Consider the following 20,886-nt stretch of genomic DNA (forward strand, 5'->3'; position numbering starts at 1 on the left):
AGTGTAAGCGTTTTAATGAAGAATGTATAGGAGGAATAAGAATCAAGCCTATTCGTTATTATTTAACACTACAAAACATTTAGGATGTAACATGAAATTTGTAAAAGATTTTATATTTTACACTGGTCTTTCATTTCTGCCTCACTTTTAGAAAGATTTTCAAGAAAAAAATAAACTTATCCTCTGTCTTTATAAATAGATTTAAATTAGATCTGTAAAATGCTACTTTCTCCATACTACCCCTCCTGAAACAGAAGTGAATTCCCACATAACTGCCATATTTCAACGAATCCCAGGGTGGGAGGGAGGGAGATGCATGAGGGAAGGGATGTGGGAACAGATGTATATGTATGACTGATTCACTTTGTTATAAAGCAGAAACTAATTAAAAAATTAAAAAAATAAAAATAAAAATAAATAAAAAAAAAAAAGTGCTCAGGGACAAGAATACTCATTCCACACATTTTTAAAAAAAAAAAAAAAAAAAAAAAAAAAACGAATCCCAGACGCCCCAATTGTAAGGCACAACATTATTTTATAAGCTGCTAATAAAGAAACAATAATGTCTGTGAAAGGATTTAACGCCACGGTTGTTGAGGTACATCTCAGTTTTAGGAAGTTAAGATGTGGGGAAAAAGTGTTTTTGAATTAATGAATTATGGTATATGTTTCATACCTCAAGTACAGGCAGACCTCAGAGATATTGCAGGCTCAGTTCTAGACCACCAAATACAGTGACTATTGAAGTAAAGCAAGTCCCACGATCTTTTTGGTTTCCCAGTGCATATAAAAGTTATGTTTACACTATACTATAGTCTATTAAGTGTGCAAATTAGCATTATTCTAAAAACCAATATACATCCATTACTTAAAAATAGTTTATTGCTAAAAAATGCTAACCATCTTCTGACAACATGGGGTTGCTATCAGTACAAACCTTCAATTTGTAAAAACTGCAACATCAGCAAAGTAAAATAAAGCAAAGCTCAGTAAAACGAAGTATGCCTATAACTAAATCCATTAATGAGGAGCCAGAGGAAGAGCCTGACTTAGTACCTTCGTTCAGGACAACTTTGTTCACTGGTAAGTTAGGGAGTAGTTTTTTGGAGGTGAAATTAAAGGGAGCTTAGAAAAGTTCACATCCTGGAGCATCACTCTAATTTTGATTAAAGTTATTTTACTTACACGGGGACATCAATGCAAATTGCATAAAAGACAACAAGGCTGCTTTTTAAAAATGGGACTGCATAATGGCAAGTGACACAAGCAGACTGTCAGTGTATCTATTTGTCAATGTACTTATCCATATCATTTACCAGAAGTATAAGCAAGGATTAGCGGGGGTGGGGGAAGATACATTCTGTGCTCATAATGAGCTCACAGACTAGCAGAGGTGATCGATCAGTTAATTAATTAAAGTAAGTACAGTGGTTTGTATTGTAACAAGTTGGTTAAGCTGGGAAACACTGTCAGAATCCCCTTATTGTGGGCCAGTTTAGGGTTAATCAAAAGAAGAACCTGCACTTGATCTTGGAAGGTGGAAGAGAGGCAGTGATCACTGCAGGCAGAATCAGTGATGGACAAATGCAGACATGCACAGCAGGTTCCAGCTTGTCTTTGGTCACCTCCACTCCACATCCCAATTGCTGACCCTGTTGACCCAAGGTGGCCCCAAGCTCACTGCTGGGTTCTTGGCTGTAGAGCATCAGGGCATGGTTACACAGAGATAAAGCTTCTCTTAGACTTCCCAACACACTTCTCCCTTGTGGTTCCACTTCAGCAGCTGGGTGGGCTTGGATTCTCAGACTGAACTGGTAGTAACTCCTCTGATGCTCCAATTTCTCTTCGGGACCTTCCACTTCCCAGCTCCTTCCAAAATCGTGTAAGGTCTGATTCTTAAAATAAGTTCCTTATCCCATAGCACAGATGGTGTATTTCCTGGGCTTCCCCAACTGACCCTGACACACAAAGCACAAGGGCTAGAATGTGGGCAGGACAGGTTTGTGGATGCACATACAAAGGTTAGGGGTCATCCCATCCCAGCTGAGAAGGTCAGCGACAGGGAGGGCTTATATACAGGGACCAAAGGAATGACTGGACAATCAAGGCTGTTGAAACAACTTGCAAACGGATGGCTTCCTGAGAGGGCATGGCCATTTCTTAAGGCTTTAGTGTAGGATTCGAGGCTCAGGATGGAGATTGTAGAGGGTTAAAGAGGCAGGGGCTAGACCTTATCCTAAAGGGATTGTCTGCCTGATTTTCTCACTCTTCTTTGCAAGGTCAGTAAGTGGAAAGTTAAAATGTCGTGTTTTCTACCTTCTGCCATGAGGTATATGGAAGAGGGGGGTAGAGGTTTTACAAAGAACTTAATAACTATGTAACTTTACAGGAATATTTCTAAGGTTCCTATGATCAACCTTTTCAGTAATAGGCTTTTTGCCATTTGAGACTGTATGACTAAGAATGTCTTTGCTTTGCTTTCCCACATAAATAATAGCTTGTCGGAGTTTAGAAATCTAGGGTCTAATTCTTTTCTTTCAGAATTCAGGAAACATACTCTTATCTTCTAACATTTAGAATGGCTAATAATGGGCTCAAGGAAAGTCTGATTCCCTTTCCTTTATGGGTAATACTATTTCCAACTGTGAAACAGGCCCAATTTTCTAATTTTTCCAGGGCTTTCAGAAGTTTCAATAAGATTATTTCCAGACATGGATCTGTTTTCAATAATTTGTTTTCTGGCACTCAGTAAGTGATTTTAAGTTGACTATCAAAGATTTCAGTCATGTGTATTTTCAAGATTTCAGCTTGTGGTTATATTCTTTGATCTTCTATTAGTGCTTCTCCTCCACTCCATTCTCTCTCTGGATTCCTAATCTGTGAAGAGTCTATTTCCTGTGACTATTCTCATGTCATTTTATTCTTTCGACTTTTTTCTAATCTTTCAAATGTTGCTCTACTTTCAGAAGGATTTCTTGTGTTGATTTTCTAACTTATTAATTTAGTTTTTGACTATGTCTGTTCATTGTGCCAGCCACCTTTTTCTTCTCCCTAAGATTCCTTTCTCCTCTCAGATTTCTCCCATTTCTTGGAATCCTAATCTTATTTTACCGATGTAATTGCCTTTGAATCTCAGTGATTCCATTTTTCTCCCCTCTTCTTTCAGGTCTCCTTTGTTCAATTTGCTGATTCCTTCTCTTTTTGTAAGTAGAGATAAGGGTCTGGACTGGGACCTGATTTAAGCAAATTCATATTCATAGATGAGTTCAGTATTGGTAGCCGATGAATACAAACCATGAATGTTTCCTGGGGTTCACAAATGACCTTGAAGTTGTGAGTAGTTTGGCTTCCCTTATGGGTGTGGGAGCCAAGAGAAGACTAGAAGACAGAACTTCTTACCCTACTCCAGTGAGCTGAGTGATACAGGGTCTTGGAGCAGTCAAAGCCTCAGCAAACTGTATTGCCAAAGGATGCCTAGGGGATGTGTTGGGGGTAACGTTGCCAGATTTAGCATAAAAACAAACGAATGAGGATATCCAGTTAAATTTGAATTTCAGAAAAGCAACAAATAATTTTTTGTATAAGAAGGTCTCCAATCTTGTATGGGACTTACTTATATTGTACTAAAAAGTTATTTGTTGTTTATCTAAAATTTGAATCTAAATGGGTGTCCTGTATTTCATCTGACAACCCGAGGTGAGGGGGGGAATACTGAATTCAGAAGCTTCATGGGCAGGGATTCTCAAGTCCTTTGGCTTGTTCCCCTCTCTTCTTAGAGAGCCTTCTCTTTCAACCCAATTTGTGAAACCCTAGGAAGTTGGCCATGCAGTGGTCCTAAGAAGTAGGAAAGTAGGTCTTGGAGACAGCAAAAGTGGAAGTGAATTAAGGTACTCTCAGTTTTGCTTGTTTTTCCTCTGCATCTGATGTGGGAGCCTCAGGTTCTACCTGTGGTACTGCCCCCTTTTCTGTTGGCCTGAGAAGGCTCTTTGGGATATCGCTTTAGCAATCTCCCACTTTCTATGGCATGCTGTCTATTCAAAGTGAAGGCTGGGGATGTATACATTGGCTAACTACTCTTGTCACAGGATACTGGTGTGGTCCTTGGAGTCCTACAATCAAAGTAGACATCAAAGCCGCACACTGACCGTCCCCAAACTCTCCCTGGACCCTGTCTTGGCTGCTTGAAATCTGAGGTTTAAGGTAACCTGTCCATTTCTTTCCCAGGCAGGCCTTTCCTTTGCTTGTTCATAAAAGAAACACAAAGGGCATAGTTTATGATGATGTGGTCAACTGAACTTAGTAGTTCTGACTTCAAACCTCCTATAATTTTTTATCTTTCTGTGGTCTACGGTCTATGAAATCAAAAGAAACAAAGAATCTAGTAGTCCATTAGAGTTTAAGTTGAGGAGGTCGAGCAAGACAATCAATAAACAATGTGAATTGGCAGTCTGCATACCTCTGCAGGAGCTCTCAGAACCGGACCACAAACCATCGGGCAGACACAAGAAGATGCTGCTTCCCACGAGGTCGAACCCGGGGTGACATCGGACCCCACAGGCTGCATTGAAATGGCTGTTGCAAGTGTTCTGGATAAAGTAACCATTTTCAGGAGGCTTCAGGGCAGGGCAGCGGACAACTAACATTTACAAGGATAAGAGTAAAAAGCAAAGTAAGTCTCTGTCTGTAAAGCATCCTCCCCCCACTTTTTCTTTTCTGGTCAAGAGGACATTGTATACACAGAGCTAAATTATCAACAGCATTCCCATTTACTGCATATGAATTCCTAAGTGCACATTTGGAAGAAGAACACTTACGGCTCATGCTTATTAGGTATTTGCTTCCAGTTAAGTTTATAAACAGACTAAATATTATGGTTTAAGCTTAGAAATTTAAAAATCTTGATATCTATGTGGATATGAAATTTTCTAGTTCTTGACCTTCATATGTCATTAGCTATTTTCCTTCTCAGTTAGAGTGGCATAAAATAAAGAACAAATAAGTCCAGCAAAGCATGTCTGACACAAATCCCAAGAGCCACAGCTTTGGCTAATTAAATATTTTAAATTTTTGATATGAATAATATCAAAGTACTTTACTTATAAAAATATTTTCTTTAAAAGGATTTAACCATCACCAGAGCCCAAACTAGCTCATTTGTTATTCATATTTGCTGTTAAATTTGTGACTTCTCTCTCTTAGATTCATTTTAGATCTTCTCCGATACTAAATCTGCTTTCATAGTCACATTACTTGTGGAGTCTCAGATCTCCTTTCTCTGGAGCAAGATATGGATATGTTCAGTGATAAGGAATGCTAGATAATAAAAACAAAGAATTCCCCCCAAATAAGATTAGAGGAAGGAATATTAAAGACCATGCCCAATTAATTGGATGAAAACACCGGCATTACTTCCCTAAAAGAGATCAGCTTTTATATTTCCTGTCTGCCAGTGGTGGGATCCTTACCTTTGCAGGTCTGGCCAGATGCCCGGTACCCCTCCCTGCAGACACAGTCTTCAGGGGAAGTACTTCCAGGTGGAGAAGTGTGATTTTCATCAGGACATGGAAGGCAAGTGCTGATTCCTCCTGGTGAACCTTCTGGTTTGTATGTCCCGGATGGGCAAGCTGTGGGTAAGCCAGGGAAGCCCATTTTATGTGGGGTACATCAACGGACAGTTAACAACATTTTGGAAACTGATTAGGGGGGAAAAGTCCCAAACAATAGCTTTTCATAGAAATAATCGTATAATTCAAGCAAGGAGAGAAACCAAGATTTTTTTAAAAGAGTGATATAGTTGGCTATTTGCAGGTAATGAAGTGGCCTCTTTGATGTCCCACAATTAGTTACAATCACAACACATCACAGCATGATATGGCTGGGCTTATTTGTGGGAAAATTCAAAACAGCAATGTACGTAAAGGGACTAAAAGGAATCAATGATACTCAATGTGTAAAAACATCGTGCTAAAGACAGTATACCCCATATTCCATCAACGCCCCCAACCTGTGCAGCTGCACCTCCCCCATTGTGTCCCCCAACACTCACTCCCAGCAGAATAGAATAGCTGTAGATATGCAAAAAGCACTGGGCCCCTTGTTTCGGCTCAAAGCACTGGACAAAGGGTGAGGAGAAAGTAAAGGGCTTGAGGGAAATGATCCTACTGATGGGAAATAAGCCTTTTGAAGAAAAAAGAATCACAGACCCTGCTTTTCCCAGGCTCAAGAAAAAAAAAAAAAAGATGAAAAAAGGTCAATCAGGACCTGATTGACCTTGCTTCATATCTTCCCTCTGCACTGACAATGCGGCTTTGAATCTGTAATTACTCTCCCTGGAGTTACACATCTGTAAAGTAACTCACAATTAAGAATTCAACAACAGAGAAATTGTGGAATAAAGAGACTTGCAATACTTAATAAAGCCCAATAAATGTAGTGTAGTCAAGTATGCATTCAATTATTTAAAAAAATAGTAGCAACCAAGGAATGTGCACTTATGTGGTGATATTTAATCCTCACAGTAGTAAGTAGTATTAATAATTACTAATATTTTTATTAATAAGTACATTACTTTTATTAGTATTGTGTCTATTTTAAAGAGAGAATGGAGGCTTACAGTAATTTGATGATTTGACTAAAGTTACTCAGTTAACAGGTGATAGTGCTAAGAGATTTTTTAGCATTTAACATTGGTTTATTACATTTTTATGCTGAAATTCAAAATTCAAAATCACATTTATCTTGTTTGTAATTAGTAATTAGTAAGTCAAATATTTTTAAATGGTAGTACACTCCTTTCTTCTTCCTATTGTCATTTGTATAAGGCCTGTTTCCAGGTAGACAAGCTCTGGCTTGTTTATCTTTTTTAAAGACTTTTTTTTAGGTTTACAACAAAATTGAGATGAAGATTAGAGCTAGAATTTTAAAGCAGATATTTACATAGCATTCACTATGTCTCAGGGACTGTTCTACATATTTTATAAATATTATCTGTTTATCCATTTAAGAACCTATGAAGTAACAAATATTATTAATCTCATTTTACAGATGAGAAAACTAAGGCACTAAGAGGTTAACTAACTTGCCAAAGTTACACAGTAAGTGACAAAGCTGGGGTTTGAACCAAGAGAATTGGGATCCAGAGGCCATGTTCTTTACCACTACATGTTCTGTGTCTCAAACCCAGGTCTCCTGGATGCAAAAGTCCTTGTTTTAACAACTAAAATATGCTAAAAACAGAAGAAATCAATATTGAGAGAGAAGACTCATAATATAATGTAATTTTAAGAAAAAAATCATGCTTCTAACATTCTTGATTATATTTAAAAACAGAAGAGAACATTTTCCCATGTATATAGTAGAAAATTCCAGAATTGATAAAGCTGTAGCTATTTAAGAATGAGAGAAACATTTGTAGGAAAGTTATAATGATGTGTGACTCACGAAAAATACTTCAGCAGGGAAAAAGGGAACATTACTTCAAAGCATCATAGCATTAAATACTGAATTATTATTGAATTATTCATATTTCTGAATATTCCTTTTTATAAAAAGTTCAGTAAATATTGGCACAGATCTTCAAGAAGATGCAAGACAACACTGTATCCTTTGAACAGAAGGCAGCAGCTATAGGAGGAAATGATTAAGGTAAACATACAAATGGAAAAGAAAACATAAACTGTAACAGCAAGATTAAAGCTGTTGTTGGAGGCAGTAAAAAGAAGCCAGAAAATTCTAGAACAACATAAGTAAAAGCTGTGATATTAATGCAAGAAAATATTCCTTACTTGAAGTTTCAGGGCAATAAAAACTCATCAAGTTCCCGGCAAAATTAATAAAAAGTGATTAACACCCAAAACAAAGGAAATGTATGACAAGTGTCTAGGAAAGAAAAACAAAATAAATGGGAAAATCAAATTGACATTTCATTTCTCCTGTGCAAAAACAAATGCCATGAAAAAAGAATGAAATAAGATATACAGCTATGTGGAAAAAATATTATGAACCCAAAACTCTATATCTGGGCGAGCTACTGGTAAATATGAGGGAAGAGAAAGACATTTGAGAATGTGCATGACTTCTGGAAATCAAGATGTATTTCACTGATTGAAAAGAAATCAACATAAAGAACTCAAGTATGAGGAAAAAAATGGTATTCAATAAATCGCTTGAGATTAAGAAAGTAGTGGGACATACCATATATTGCTAAATATCTTGCTAAAATAATTGTAAAAATTATGAAATAGCAAACAAAGCCCCTTCTTAAAAAGAAAGACATATGATCTAAGGGAAAAAAATAATAATCTTTACATATTATAAAGAAAAAACGTTTAAAGTCTGAGGGAAACAGGGAATGGTTGAGAAGAGGAAAAGATAAAGTTCTCATTTCCTTTTATATATATCAATATGAAAAAACTGAAAGAAAAACATAGGTTCAATTTGTACACAAAAAATTCACATAACTATGAATAGAAAAAGAATGCATAACCTCCAAATCAGTGGAAGAGAAAAAACCCAAATAACAAAGGTAGAAAAACATAGCTACTAAACAACCAATGGATCACTGAAGAAATCCAAGAGGAAATCAAAATATACCTAGAGACAAATGAAAACAAAATCACAATGATCCAAAACCTACGGGATGCAGCAAAAGCAGTTCAAAGAGGCAAGTCCATAGCAATACAATCTTACCTCAGAAAACAAGAAAAATCACAAACAAACAACCTAACCTTATTCTTAAAGCAACTAAAGAAGAGCAAACAAAACCCAAAGTTAGCAGAGGGAAAGAAATTATATAAAGATCAGAGCAGAAATAAATGGATTAGAGAACAAGAAAACAGTAGAAATGATCAATGAAACTAAAAGCTGGTTCTTTGAAAAGATAAGCAAAATGGATAAACCTTTAGCAAGACTCATCAAGAAAAAAAAAAGGAGAGGGCTCAAATCAATAAAATTAGGAATGAAAAAGGAGAAGTTACAATGGACAACACAGAAATACAAAGGATCATAAGAGACTACTACAAGCAACGGTATGCCAATAAAATGGACAACTTAGAAGAAATTCTTAGAAACGTACAATCTCCCAAGACTGAACCAGGAAGCAACAGAAAATATGAACAGACCAACCACAAGTACTGAAATTGAAACAGTGATTAAAAAACTCCCAACAAGCAAAAGTCTAGGACCAGATGGCTTCACAGGCGAATTCTATTAAACATTTAGAGAAGAGTTAACACCTCTCCTTCTGAAACTATTCCAAAAAATTGCAGAGAAAGGAACACTCCTGAACTCATTCTATGAGGCCACCATCACCCTGATACCAAAACTAGACAAAGATACCACAAAAAAAGAAAATTATAGGCCAATATCACTGAGGAAAATAGATGCCAAAATCCTCAATGAAATACCAGCAATCCAAATCCAACAATACATTAAAAGGATCATACACCATGAGCAAGTGGGATTTATCCCAGGGATGCAAGGATTTTTCGATATCCGCAAGTCAAACAATGTGCTATACCATATCAACAAATTGAAGAAAACCATATGATCATCTCAACAGATGCAGAAAAAGCTTTTGACAAAATTCAACAGCAATTTATGATAAAAACTCTCCAGAAAATGGGCACAGAGGGAACATACCTCAACATAATAAAGGCCATATATGACAAACCTACAGCTAACATCATACTCAGTGGTAAAAAGCTGAAAGCATTTCCTCTAAGATCAGGAACAAGACAAGGATGTCCACTCTCACCACTTTTATTCAACATAGTTTTGGAAGTCCTAGCCACAGCAATCAGAGAAGAAAAAGAAATAAAAGGAATCCAAATTGGAAAATAAGACATAAAACTGTCACTGTTTGCAGATGACATGATACTATACATAGAAAATCCTAAAAATGCTACCACAAAAATTACTAAAGCTCATCAATGAATTTGGTAAAGTTGCAGGATACAAAATTAATATAGAGAAATCTGTTGCATTTCTATACACTAACAACAAAAGATCAGAAAGAGAAATTTAAAAAAAAATCCTATTTACCATTGCATCAAAAAGAATAAAATACCTAGGATAAACCTACCTAAGGAGACAAAAGACCTGTACTCTAAAAACTATACGATGCTGATGAAAGAAACTGAAGACGACACAAACAGATGGAAATGTATACCATGTTCTTGGATTGGAAGAATCAATATTGTTAAAATGACTATACTACCCAAGGCAATCTACAGATTCAATGCAATCCCTATCAAATTACCAATGGCATTTTTCACAGAACTAGATCAAAAAATCTTAAAATTTGTACAGAGACACAAAAGACCCCAAATAGCCAAAGCAATCTTGACAAAGAAAAACAGAGCTGGAGGAATCAGGCTCCCTGACTTCAGATTATACTACAAAGCCACAGTCATCAAAACAGCATGGTACTAGCACAAAAACAGAAATATAGACCAATGGAACAGGACAGAAAGCCAGAAATAAACCCACACATCCATGGTCATTTAATCTACGACAAAGGAGGCAAGACTACAATGGGGAAAATACAGTCTCTTCAATAAACGGTGCTGGGAAAATTGAACAGCTACATGTAAAAAAAACAAAACTAGAACATTCTTTAACACTATACATAAAAATAAACTGAAAAGCCCTAAATGTAAGACCAGATAGTATAAAACTCTTAGAGAAAAACATAGGCAGAACACTATTTGACATAAATCACAGCAATATCTTTTTCAATCTGTCTCCCAGAGTAATGGAAGTAAAAACAAAAATAAACAAATGGGACCAAATTAAACTTGAAAGCTTTTGCACAGCAAAGGAAACCACAGCAAAATAAAAAGACAACCCACAGAACGGGAGAAAATATTCGCAAATGATGTGACTGACAAGGGATTAGTCTCCAAAATTTACAAACAGCTCAAGTGGCTCAATATCCAAAAAACAAACAACCCAATCAAAAAATGGGCAGAAGACCTAAATAGACATTTCTCCTAAGAAGACATATAGAAGGCCAAGAGAGACAAGAAAAGATGCTCAACATCACTAATTATTAGAGAAATGCAAATCAAAACTACAATGAGATTACCTCACACCAGTCAGAATGGCCATCATCAAATGGACAGTAAATGCTGGAGAGAGTGTGGAGAAAAGGGAACTCTCCTTTACTGTTGGTGGGAATATAAATTGGTACAGCCACTATGGAGAACAGTATGGCGGTTTCTAAAAAAAACTAGTTACCATATGATCCAGCAATCCCACTCCTGGGCATTTATCTGGAGAAAAACATGGTTCAAAAGGATACATGCACCCCAATGTTCATTGCAGCACTGTTTACAATAGCCAAGACATGGATGCAACCTAAATGTCCATCGACAGATGAATGGATAAAGAAGATGTGGTACATATGTACAATGGAATATTACTCAGCCATTAAAAAGAATGAAATAATGCCATTTATAGCAACATGGATGGACCTGGAGATTATCATACTAAGTGAAATAAGTCAGACAGAGAAAGACAAATATCATATGATATTGCTTATATGCGGAATCTAAAAAAACGATACAAATGAACTTATTTACATAACAGACTCACAGACTTAGAGAACGAACTTATGGTTACCGGGGGAAAAGGTAGGGGGAAGGGATAGACTGGGAGTTTGGGACTGACATGTACACACTGCTATATTTAAAATAGATAACCAACAAGGACCTACCATAAAAAAAAAGTTTAAAATGTTTTAAAAATTAAAAAAAGAAAAACAGAACAAGAAGATAAATAGCAGAAAGAATTTATAACAAAATGTCATTAACTAAGGTAATGGAAGTAAAACCAAATATCCAGTTATCATCAATAATAGTAATGGGTTAATTTAACCCTGCTGATAAGATATAAACTTAAAAACAAGCCAGAGATACAGGTTAAAAATAGTTGGATGTAAAAATATATGTTAAATATTTCAAAAAATTTTCAGGAAGCAAACAAATTAGTACCTTAAGGAGAAATAAAAGCTTAACACAAAGAGAGCTTTTTCTAATATATGAAAAAGATAGGAGTACTTCAATAGAAAAGTTGACAAAGAACAAAAGCTGGAAATTTACTAAAGAAGAAATGAAAATGACCTATAACAGTAGGATACACTGTCTAACCTCACTTATAATGAAAAATGCAAATTGATGACTACTTTTTAATTTGGAAAAATTTTTAATGGATGTTAGTACCCATTGCTGGCAGGCATGTGGGCAAACAGGCTCTCTCCAACTCTGTAGGGCAACCTGAGGGTAGACACCAAAAGCCTCAAGTGGAGCTTTCCCTTTGATATAGCATTTCATTTCTAATAATTTGTCCAAGCGAAAGTAAACATTTTTTACCATTTTATATAAGTATGTATAATTATTGTCTGTCATTACCCAGCACTGGAAACCAAGACAAATGTCGAGAGATGGGGGGTTTGTTAAATTCTTATGACAAATCCATCAAATGGTATATTATCCATAAAAATAGAATTTTTGACATGGAAGGTAAATCAAATTGTGTAGTTGAGTGTAAAAAAAAAGCATGTTTCAAACACCGTATGTACTGTATGATCTTCTGGCTAATGAATGCATACAATTCTATAATGTTATGAATACATGGCATATATTCATGGCAGAATTATGAGGCTTCCAAGTTTGTTTATTTTTGCTGATTTAAATTTTCTTGTTTTGTTATACTGAATAGGTATTGTGCAAAAACATTAAAAGTAAATAAAAATTATACATAAAAGAAAGTCATTGTCTCAAATGCTGTATTTCATTTCACAGTTATGTTGCTGCCTGAACATCTTCCTAAAATACAAATGTGATCAAAGCACTTTCTACCAAAAACTGCACCAACAGGATGAGGCCCTCTCTCTTTACTTTGATCTATTGGGTTGGCCAAAAAGTTCTTTTGGGTTTTTCTGTAATTCTTTGATTCATCTATAACTTTCCCCTGTCTGCTACAATGAACCAGTGAACTCCATATCCTGATCAGAAGCTGCTTCAGAATCAAGCAGAGACTAGTTTTGCACCACACCTCCCCCACCTCAGTTTACTGGACTTGGGAGTTTGACCAATTTACTTAATTTTTCTGAGACTTTGTTTCTTCACGTGTAATATTAGTAGGACTTGCCTTATAAATTTGTTGTTAGGATTAATTGAAATAATGTGAGTAAAGCAACAATGCTGGGCATGTAGTTGGCATTCAGTAAATGTCAGAATAATGTCCCAACTCTTAATTTTCTCAACTATAAAAGAGACAGTTATACTTTTTTTATGGCTTGTTGTGCCCTGTAGATGCTCTGGTTCTTGGTAAATATTATCTCCCTCTCTTTCCCTTTCCTATCTTCCACTTAACTTCTGCCTTGGCATATGCTTTCCTTTCTCTAAATGAACCTCCAGTATCCTTCAAGACTAACTTGTTCTTCAAAGCTTCTCTAACTTTTTCAGACAGATATTGTTACCTTCATTTCTGTGCCCCAGAGCACATTACCCCCACCTCTGCTCTGGCACATATCACACTGTGTGTAACATATGCACTTGTCTCTTTCTCTCCATGGGGAACACACTCTTGTAAGTTCAGGGAGTCTTCCAGTCATCTGACCCAGCCATTGCCCATCCCATTGCCCCAACCAGCAGTCACTCAGTCAAAGGAGGGCAGGAGAAAACAAGCTCTATTGGAAGTGGAGGATGGGTTAGTGTGGAGGAAGGACCAAAGTCAGAGGGACTAACAACAGGGCGGAGTGAAAGGATGTTAGACTAGGAGTCAAGACAACTGAGTTGCTATCTTGGCTGCTCCACTAGCAAGCTACAGGGTCACTGGCAAGTGATTTTTTAAAAAATTTTCCTACAAAATACAGAGGTTAAATTTTTTTTTTTTTTTTTTTTTTTTTGCGGTACGCGGGCCTCTCACTGCTGTGGCCTCTCCCGTTGCGGAGCACAGGCTCCGGATGCGCAGGCTCAGCGGCCATGGCTCACAGGCCCAGCCACTCCACGGCATGTGGGATCTTCCCGGACCGGGGCACGAACCAGTGTCCCCTGCATCGGCAGGCAGACTCTCAACCACTGCGCCACCAGGGAAGCCCCCAGAGGTTACATTTAATGATGGCTATGACCTTTCCAATGCTAACATTTGATGATTCTATAAATAGAATACTACTAAAAAGTTAAATAAACTTTTCATATGAACAGTCAGGTTTTATCTACAGATTTTATAATTTATTAAAAAAATAATATTACATAAAAAGGAGCTAATCTTACACCATTACTCTCCAAAACCTTTTGAGTAATCAAGAATTTACAACACTGGAGAACAGTGTTTTGGATAAAAATATCCAAAAATACATTTGGAAATGTATTGTGAAATTCATAATGGTAATGGAAAACAGACTTTAGGAGAACTATTTAAAGGCATTGCACAACTCTAGTGGGAGAGGTGTAATCAACCTCTTTGATTCCCAAGGGGGAAAATTCCTCATCTAAAACCAAACAAAAGTTGAAAAGATGAAATTAACTGTGGTTTGAAAAAGTTCCACAAATGATGGTAAAGGGCTAGGGTACAATTTTTTCTTTATCATATGAAATGATTCCCTTCCTGGAAATGTACCAAATAATGTTTCTGAATTGCTCTTCTTGTTGTTGGTAAAATAAGCACTTTCTCTTTTCAGAAACATCTTAGCAGTTTTCAGCTACTATTATTGGAACTGTGATTCTTGAAATTATCATGTGCTAACATTAGATTTTTCTTCAACTGCCAACACAATTTTTTGACTCAAGTAAATAAAAATATCAACCAGTTTGGAATTTGTAGAATATAAAGAACTCTCTGTTCTCTAAATATCAATCCTTTAGGTGACTATTTTAGTTAATAATATTTATTATATAGTAACTTATACTTTACAAAATTCCTTCTTATACATAATCTAAGATTAATGTTTTAAAAATCTCTATAAATACTAAGAGATTCTTAGTATTTAGATTCTGTTCTTTGCACAATTCACCTTTAAAGGTTAATGAAACTCTTTAAAGGATATAGTTTTAGAGAAGTTGCATCAGCTGCATTCAGGCTGTGAAGTACACAACTCCAAGTGCGCCCATTATTGTAGATGATAATGGGACCCAGGAGTTGTGCAAATCAAAAGCCCTTGTTTCTGCTGTATCTAGGTAGGACATCAAGCAAGTTATCTGGGCCCTCCAAAAAAGGCTCTTTATTATTACAATATCATGCTTCTTCTCAACTTTATGGATTCATTCTGAATAAGGAATCTGTTCCTACAAATAGTTGTGTTAGGATTTTGAGCACAGGGGTCCACTGCACTAGAAAAGAATCAGCTTTCCCCGAGGCTAAGTCAATCCTTGTCACAAGTACAAGACAAGGACCTAGGTATATATATGAGGGACTTTCTTTTTAGTAGACAGCCAAGATCCTTTCTATTTTCATCAAGGAATTAGAAGAGGAGACTTTTTAAACTGACCTAGATTCTGCACATCTGAATCTGTGTAAAATGAATTAGCATCCTGCCAACCTCCCTGTGATTGGTTAGCTCAGCTGGCTGGAATACAGACTATTTGGGCAAAATTGTGAATGTAGGCAACTGTGTGGTGCCAGAGCATCAAATGGCACCCAAGCTGCAGGACACCATGTTGCAAATGTAAACATCTGCTCCAACTAGAAAGGAAATTACTGATGGATTAGGACGAGTCTATCAAAAAAGAAAAGACAAAACTCTCAAAAGACTGTGTTCAAAAGAAGATGCATCAGTGGAGTAAGCGTCATATGTTAAGAATATATGTGTACACACATACATACACATATAGACATAAATACATATATCACACATAAACACATTACACACAAATATAACCTGTCTGAGTATAGAACACTTAGGCAAAGTCTTTTTCGTTGAAAACTCTGTGTTCTCTCTGTTGTTTTTTTTTTGGCTGTGCCACGTGGCTTGTGGGATCTTAGTTCCCCGGCCAGGGATCAAACCCAGGCCCCTGGACCACCAGGGAATTCCCTGAAAACTCTTAATTGTCTTAAGGTGTTTACTGTCTGGGTGAGAAATGTGAGATCATCGTGAGTTTTACAATTAAAACTTCATGGGCAAGCACTTTTAGGAAAGGCCTCTGGAGATTTTAGAATTATCTTCAACTTATTTATTCCTTCTAAAATAGCTAATAACTCAGAATTGTATAAAAAAGAAAATAAAATTTACCATAAGCTTGACTACTCTGGTTTAACTATTCTTTTACTATTTAATATTTAGGTTGATTCCAATGTTTTACAATTAAAAACAACAACAAACGTTCTTATAATCATCTTTTTCCCTTATATCTTTCACCCATTAACATTTTTTTTCCTTAGGCAAAATAATATTAACTCTTCATCAGTCTACTGTCAAGTTATTGTATATTCCCATTATCAGGAATAAAAGTACATATCTTACTGTACTCTCATGAGTTTTTAAAATTACCAATTAATCATTATTTAAATGTGAAGTCCCATGAATTCCAATGCAACAGGTTTTCAACTTGAATCTAGGGTGGATGTATCTCTGAGATTCAGACGTGTAGGCCCAACAGAAGTCTATTTTCTTACGGAACTTGAGAACCTTCTGGGAGAAAACTCTATCCCTGGTAGGGGTAATATTTAAAATGTTACCAGAGGGACTTCCCTGGTGGTCCAGTGGTAAAGAATCAGCCTTATAATGCAGGGGTCGCGGGTTTGATCCCTGGTCAGGGAACTAAGATCCCACATGCCGCGGGGCAACTAAGCCTGTGTGCCGCAACTACTGAGCTCGCGTGCCTCAACTAGAGAGCCTGCATGCCGCAAACTACAGAGCCCACGTGCCCTGGAGCCTGCGCGCCACGACTAGAGAAAAGCCACATGCCACGACTAGAGAGAAGCCCGCGTGCTGCAACCAAGAGCCTGCACGCTGCAACAAAAGATCCTGCATGCCTCAATGAAGATCCCGCATGCCGCAACTAAGACCCGACACAGCCAAAGATAAATAAAGAGTACTAAAAATAAATAAATAAATAAAATGTTACCATAGTGGCATGATCACTGATCAATAAGAGGAGACATGAGCTGTAGCATCAAGCAGAGCTCTGCATGCTCACTAATCTGCCAGATGTTACCTCTGTAGGTGCTGGACTGTGGGATAGACCAGTGAGGCTGGAGAGAGGGTGAGATCAGTAAGGGGACATTTAGGGACTTGGGGGCAGCAGCTATTTACCAACCAATACATTTGTATTTCAAAATTTTAACAACTTTTACAACTGTACTGATGCATATCTGATGAATTAGCCTGGCCTAAGGAACAAGAGAAATGGCACACGCTGGATCTGGTAACACTTGACTTTAGCAGTCAGAAAGGAGAAAGATTCCGAGTATAGTTTGGTGTTTGTTGTCCAATTTGTTTCCCTTTGCGTCATATAAAGAGTGGTAAGTTTTGAGTAAGGTCGCAGGCCATAGTTGCCTTTGATATTTTTCTCTCCTCATCTCTTCTACCTCAGTTCAATAAGACTTTAAGGTCTTTGAGGGCTTGGAAATATGGATAACATCAGTTTCTATGCCCACTGGTTGCTGTGCTAATTTAGGGCCTTATTATTTTATGACTTGATTGATCTGTAACCTCTAAACATACATTTCTTGTTCTAGGTTACTTCAGATTCCGTGATTTCTGCCACAGATGCTGAATTAGTATTCCTGTAACATGCCTTTCATCATGTCACTTTCCTGCTCAGAAATCTTCAATGGCTTATAGTTGCCAATTGACCAAAGGCCATCTCCATAGCCTGGAATTCAAGTTCCAGTACAATCTAGTGCACTGCTCCTTACCATTCTTTCCATGAATTCCACTTTTTCCCAAAAATTTAGGCTACTTACTCACCCATACAAGCTAGCTTCAGTCCCCATCACAAGCCTGTACTTTTTTTTTTTTTTTTTTTTTTTGCAGTACGCGGGCCTCTCACTGTTGTGGCCTCTCCCGTTGTGGATCACAGGCTCCGGACGCGCAGGCTCAGCGGCCATGGCTCATGGGCCCAGCCGCTCCGCGGCATGTGGGATCTTCCCGGACCGGGGCACGAACCCATGTCCCCTGCATCGGCAGGCAGACTCTCAACCACTGCACCACCAGGGAAGCCCAAGCCTGTACTTTTCATTGTCCACAACAGTACCCCTATTTCTAACTGTCCTCATTCTATCTTTCAAACCCAGTTCAAATCCCATCATCTCCATAACTAATAGTAAATATTTTTTGAACAGCCATAGCATTTTGCATATCACATATGTCACATCATTTTTATTTTTATTCAATCTCAGTTGCTTAGAACTGGATTAACCGTTAATTCTTGGTTCATGGCACACATTCTGACTTGTTTGCAGTAATTATGGCTCTACTTCATATTAAGCTACTTTAAGGCAAGTACTGTGCAAGAATCATATCTTCTGAAGTACCTAAAAGATAATTCGATAAATATTTAAAGGAGTCAGTGGACAGATTTAAATGATTTCCTTCTGCAGTTTCCATAAAACCCGATTCAGAGTGACCTGTCCTGCCTGGCATTCATTCATGCTGATGATCTGTGTGGTCTCCTCTACTGCACCTTGAAATACTCCACTCATCTAGTCAATTTTTCCCTTCCATATTCCCATATTCAAATGTTTGGATTATTTTCTGAATAATCTGTGTATAAATAAAATTGCAAGTATTTTACTTTGGCAACTACAATGCTTTCAACACATTAAATTTCACCACCTCACCATCCTTCTCCCAGCTCATCCCTTAAAGGAGGGTGTGGTGCAAAGCATCAAGGGAGAATCCTCGGATGAGAATTCTACTAATTACTACGGGCTCTGACACTGTCTGACCTTCTCTACTTGATGTTACCAATTGGAGAACTGTTTTTTCCATCACAATGCATGGGTGATCAAGTTTATAGCCAAGTAGTTGTAAAACTAAAATGTCATCACCCTCTGTAGGGATGAAAAGGATATGACAAGTAATAGGATACTTGTGATAGACAGGAGGATAAGACAGAACTTTGCCTGTGGTCTTCAACAGAGGATTAAAAAGGGGCAAAGTACCATGTTACATGACAACACATGAGAGAGATGTTATCCAGACTTGAGGCAGGGGTGGGGTGGTCAGGAAAGCTCTGTTTGGTCAAAGTGATTTCAGAGGTGAGACCAAGACCAAGCATAGAAGTGAGGAGAGGGGTGTAGAAACAGGGTGATAGCATTCCGGACAGAGGGAACAACATGTGCAGACCCAGAGGCAAGAGAGGGCAATTCGGAAAATATAAGAGTTCACACTGGCTGGAGGACAGACGGGTGAGGCTTAGAAAGGTGAGTGCCAGAACCACTGGGGCTGGATAGGTCACTTTCAAAAGCTAGGAGTTTATTCTTAAGACAATGAGAACAATGACAACATGTTAAGTTAGGGTGTGTGGAAAGATCACTTTGGATGCCTTTTGGAGAATGATTTTGAATGTGAATAACATTTCATACCCAAACACATGGAAAGATTCACTCACCCCCATCTACCTCTATACATAAGGATGATTTAAGAACTTTGAGCTATAGTTAATCAATGCATTTTTTTGTTTTCTTTGTTTTTTTTTTTTCCCCGGTACGCGGGCCTCTCACTGTCGTGGCCTCTCCCGTTGCAGAGCACAGGCTCTGGACGCGCAGGCTCAGCAGCCATGGCTCACGGGCCCAGCCGCTCCGCGGCATGTGGGATGTTCCCGGACCGGGGCACGAACCCGCATCCCCTGCATCGGCAGGCGGACTCTCAACCACTGCACCACCAGGGAAGCCCTAATGCTTTTTTTTTTTTTTTTTTGCTTAATTGCATTAATGTTTCTTCCTCCATAATTCTTGCTAAAATAGTTATCCTTTATTAATTGGCCGTTAACCATTTTTCCCCATTGTCTTTTTGGTTACTTTTGGTTTTCCAGAAATAAAAGTCAACATCAGGCATAAGGTATGAGAAAAACTGACATCACCACTTCTACAAAGAGTGACCCTAAAGACACAACACATAAAGAACAATATCACTGTTGGATTGATACAACCATCATGGAAAAACCTGTCAACAGAGAAGAAATGATGCACACAAAAAGCAGAGGAACATTCTTCTGGGAAGATGAAGTAGATGTATTTTTCCTTAGTCCTTCTGCTAAAGTACAACTAAAACCCCCAGACGTTATATATAAAATAAATAAGAAATGACACTGATAAGAAGGCAGACCAACTAGGGACCTTGAGATTCAAAGAACAACATGGTAGTCAGTTCCTTGGGCTTTCTTTTTCCTCACGTATCCTAAACATAGAGCTGAAGAAGCTGGCATCTCCAAAACACCAATGGGGATGGACAAAAACCCCCAAAACAACAAAATACAGTTCTCTCAGCCGAAGGATGAAGAAAAGGGCAGCCTAGCAAGATGGAGCACTTGTGGACAGTAAACAATTGACTCCTCTATTCTAGCCAAACTCCACAGAAAAAGACCTGTGATCCAAGCCCAGCCATACCAGGCAGAGGCCAAGTGGAGAGCCTAGACTTCCACTCCTGCAAAGCTCTAGAAAAGCACTCCCACACCTCTGCCAGAGTTGGTATGGGAGAAGGCCAAGCAGAGAGATGGGTCTTTCATGCCAATGAAGAACACAGAGGTGAGGATGGTGTCTCTCTTCCATACTCACCCAGAAGTACCAAGGGGTCCCTCCCTGCCCCACTGGAGTGGTGTCTCAGAGTAGGTTCAGTGGAGAGTGAGGACTTGCACCACCACCAAGCAGTTAAGAGGTTCCTTCCTTGCAGTGTCAGTGGAGGCCACATGGGGAGCAATCATGAGGCATCCCTACCCC

General features: G+C 37.9%; 1 protein-coding gene across 1 annotated transcript in view; it reads right to left on the reverse strand.

Annotated features, from left to right (window-relative positions):
- The window catches only part of SVEP1 (sushi, von Willebrand factor type A, EGF and pentraxin domain containing 1), a gene marked incomplete at its 5' end in the record, with an annotated part of 185,989 nt that overhangs the window by 114,641 nt on the left and 50,462 nt on the right, over window positions 1-20,886 (reverse strand). Inside the window, 2 exons of the mRNA XM_081236611.1 lie at window positions 4,457-4,636; window positions 5,466-5,624. Of these exons, the coding sequence (XP_081092737.1) occupies window positions 4,457-4,636; window positions 5,466-5,624 (339 nt within the window). The remainder of the gene's footprint in view (window positions 1-4,456; window positions 4,637-5,465; window positions 5,625-20,886) is intronic.

This window comes from Mesoplodon bidens (genome assembly GCF_964165515.1).
Source record: "Mesoplodon bidens genome assembly, chromosome: 6".
In the NCBI taxonomy this organism is placed as follows: Eukaryota; Metazoa; Chordata; class Mammalia; order Artiodactyla; family Ziphiidae; genus Mesoplodon; species Mesoplodon bidens.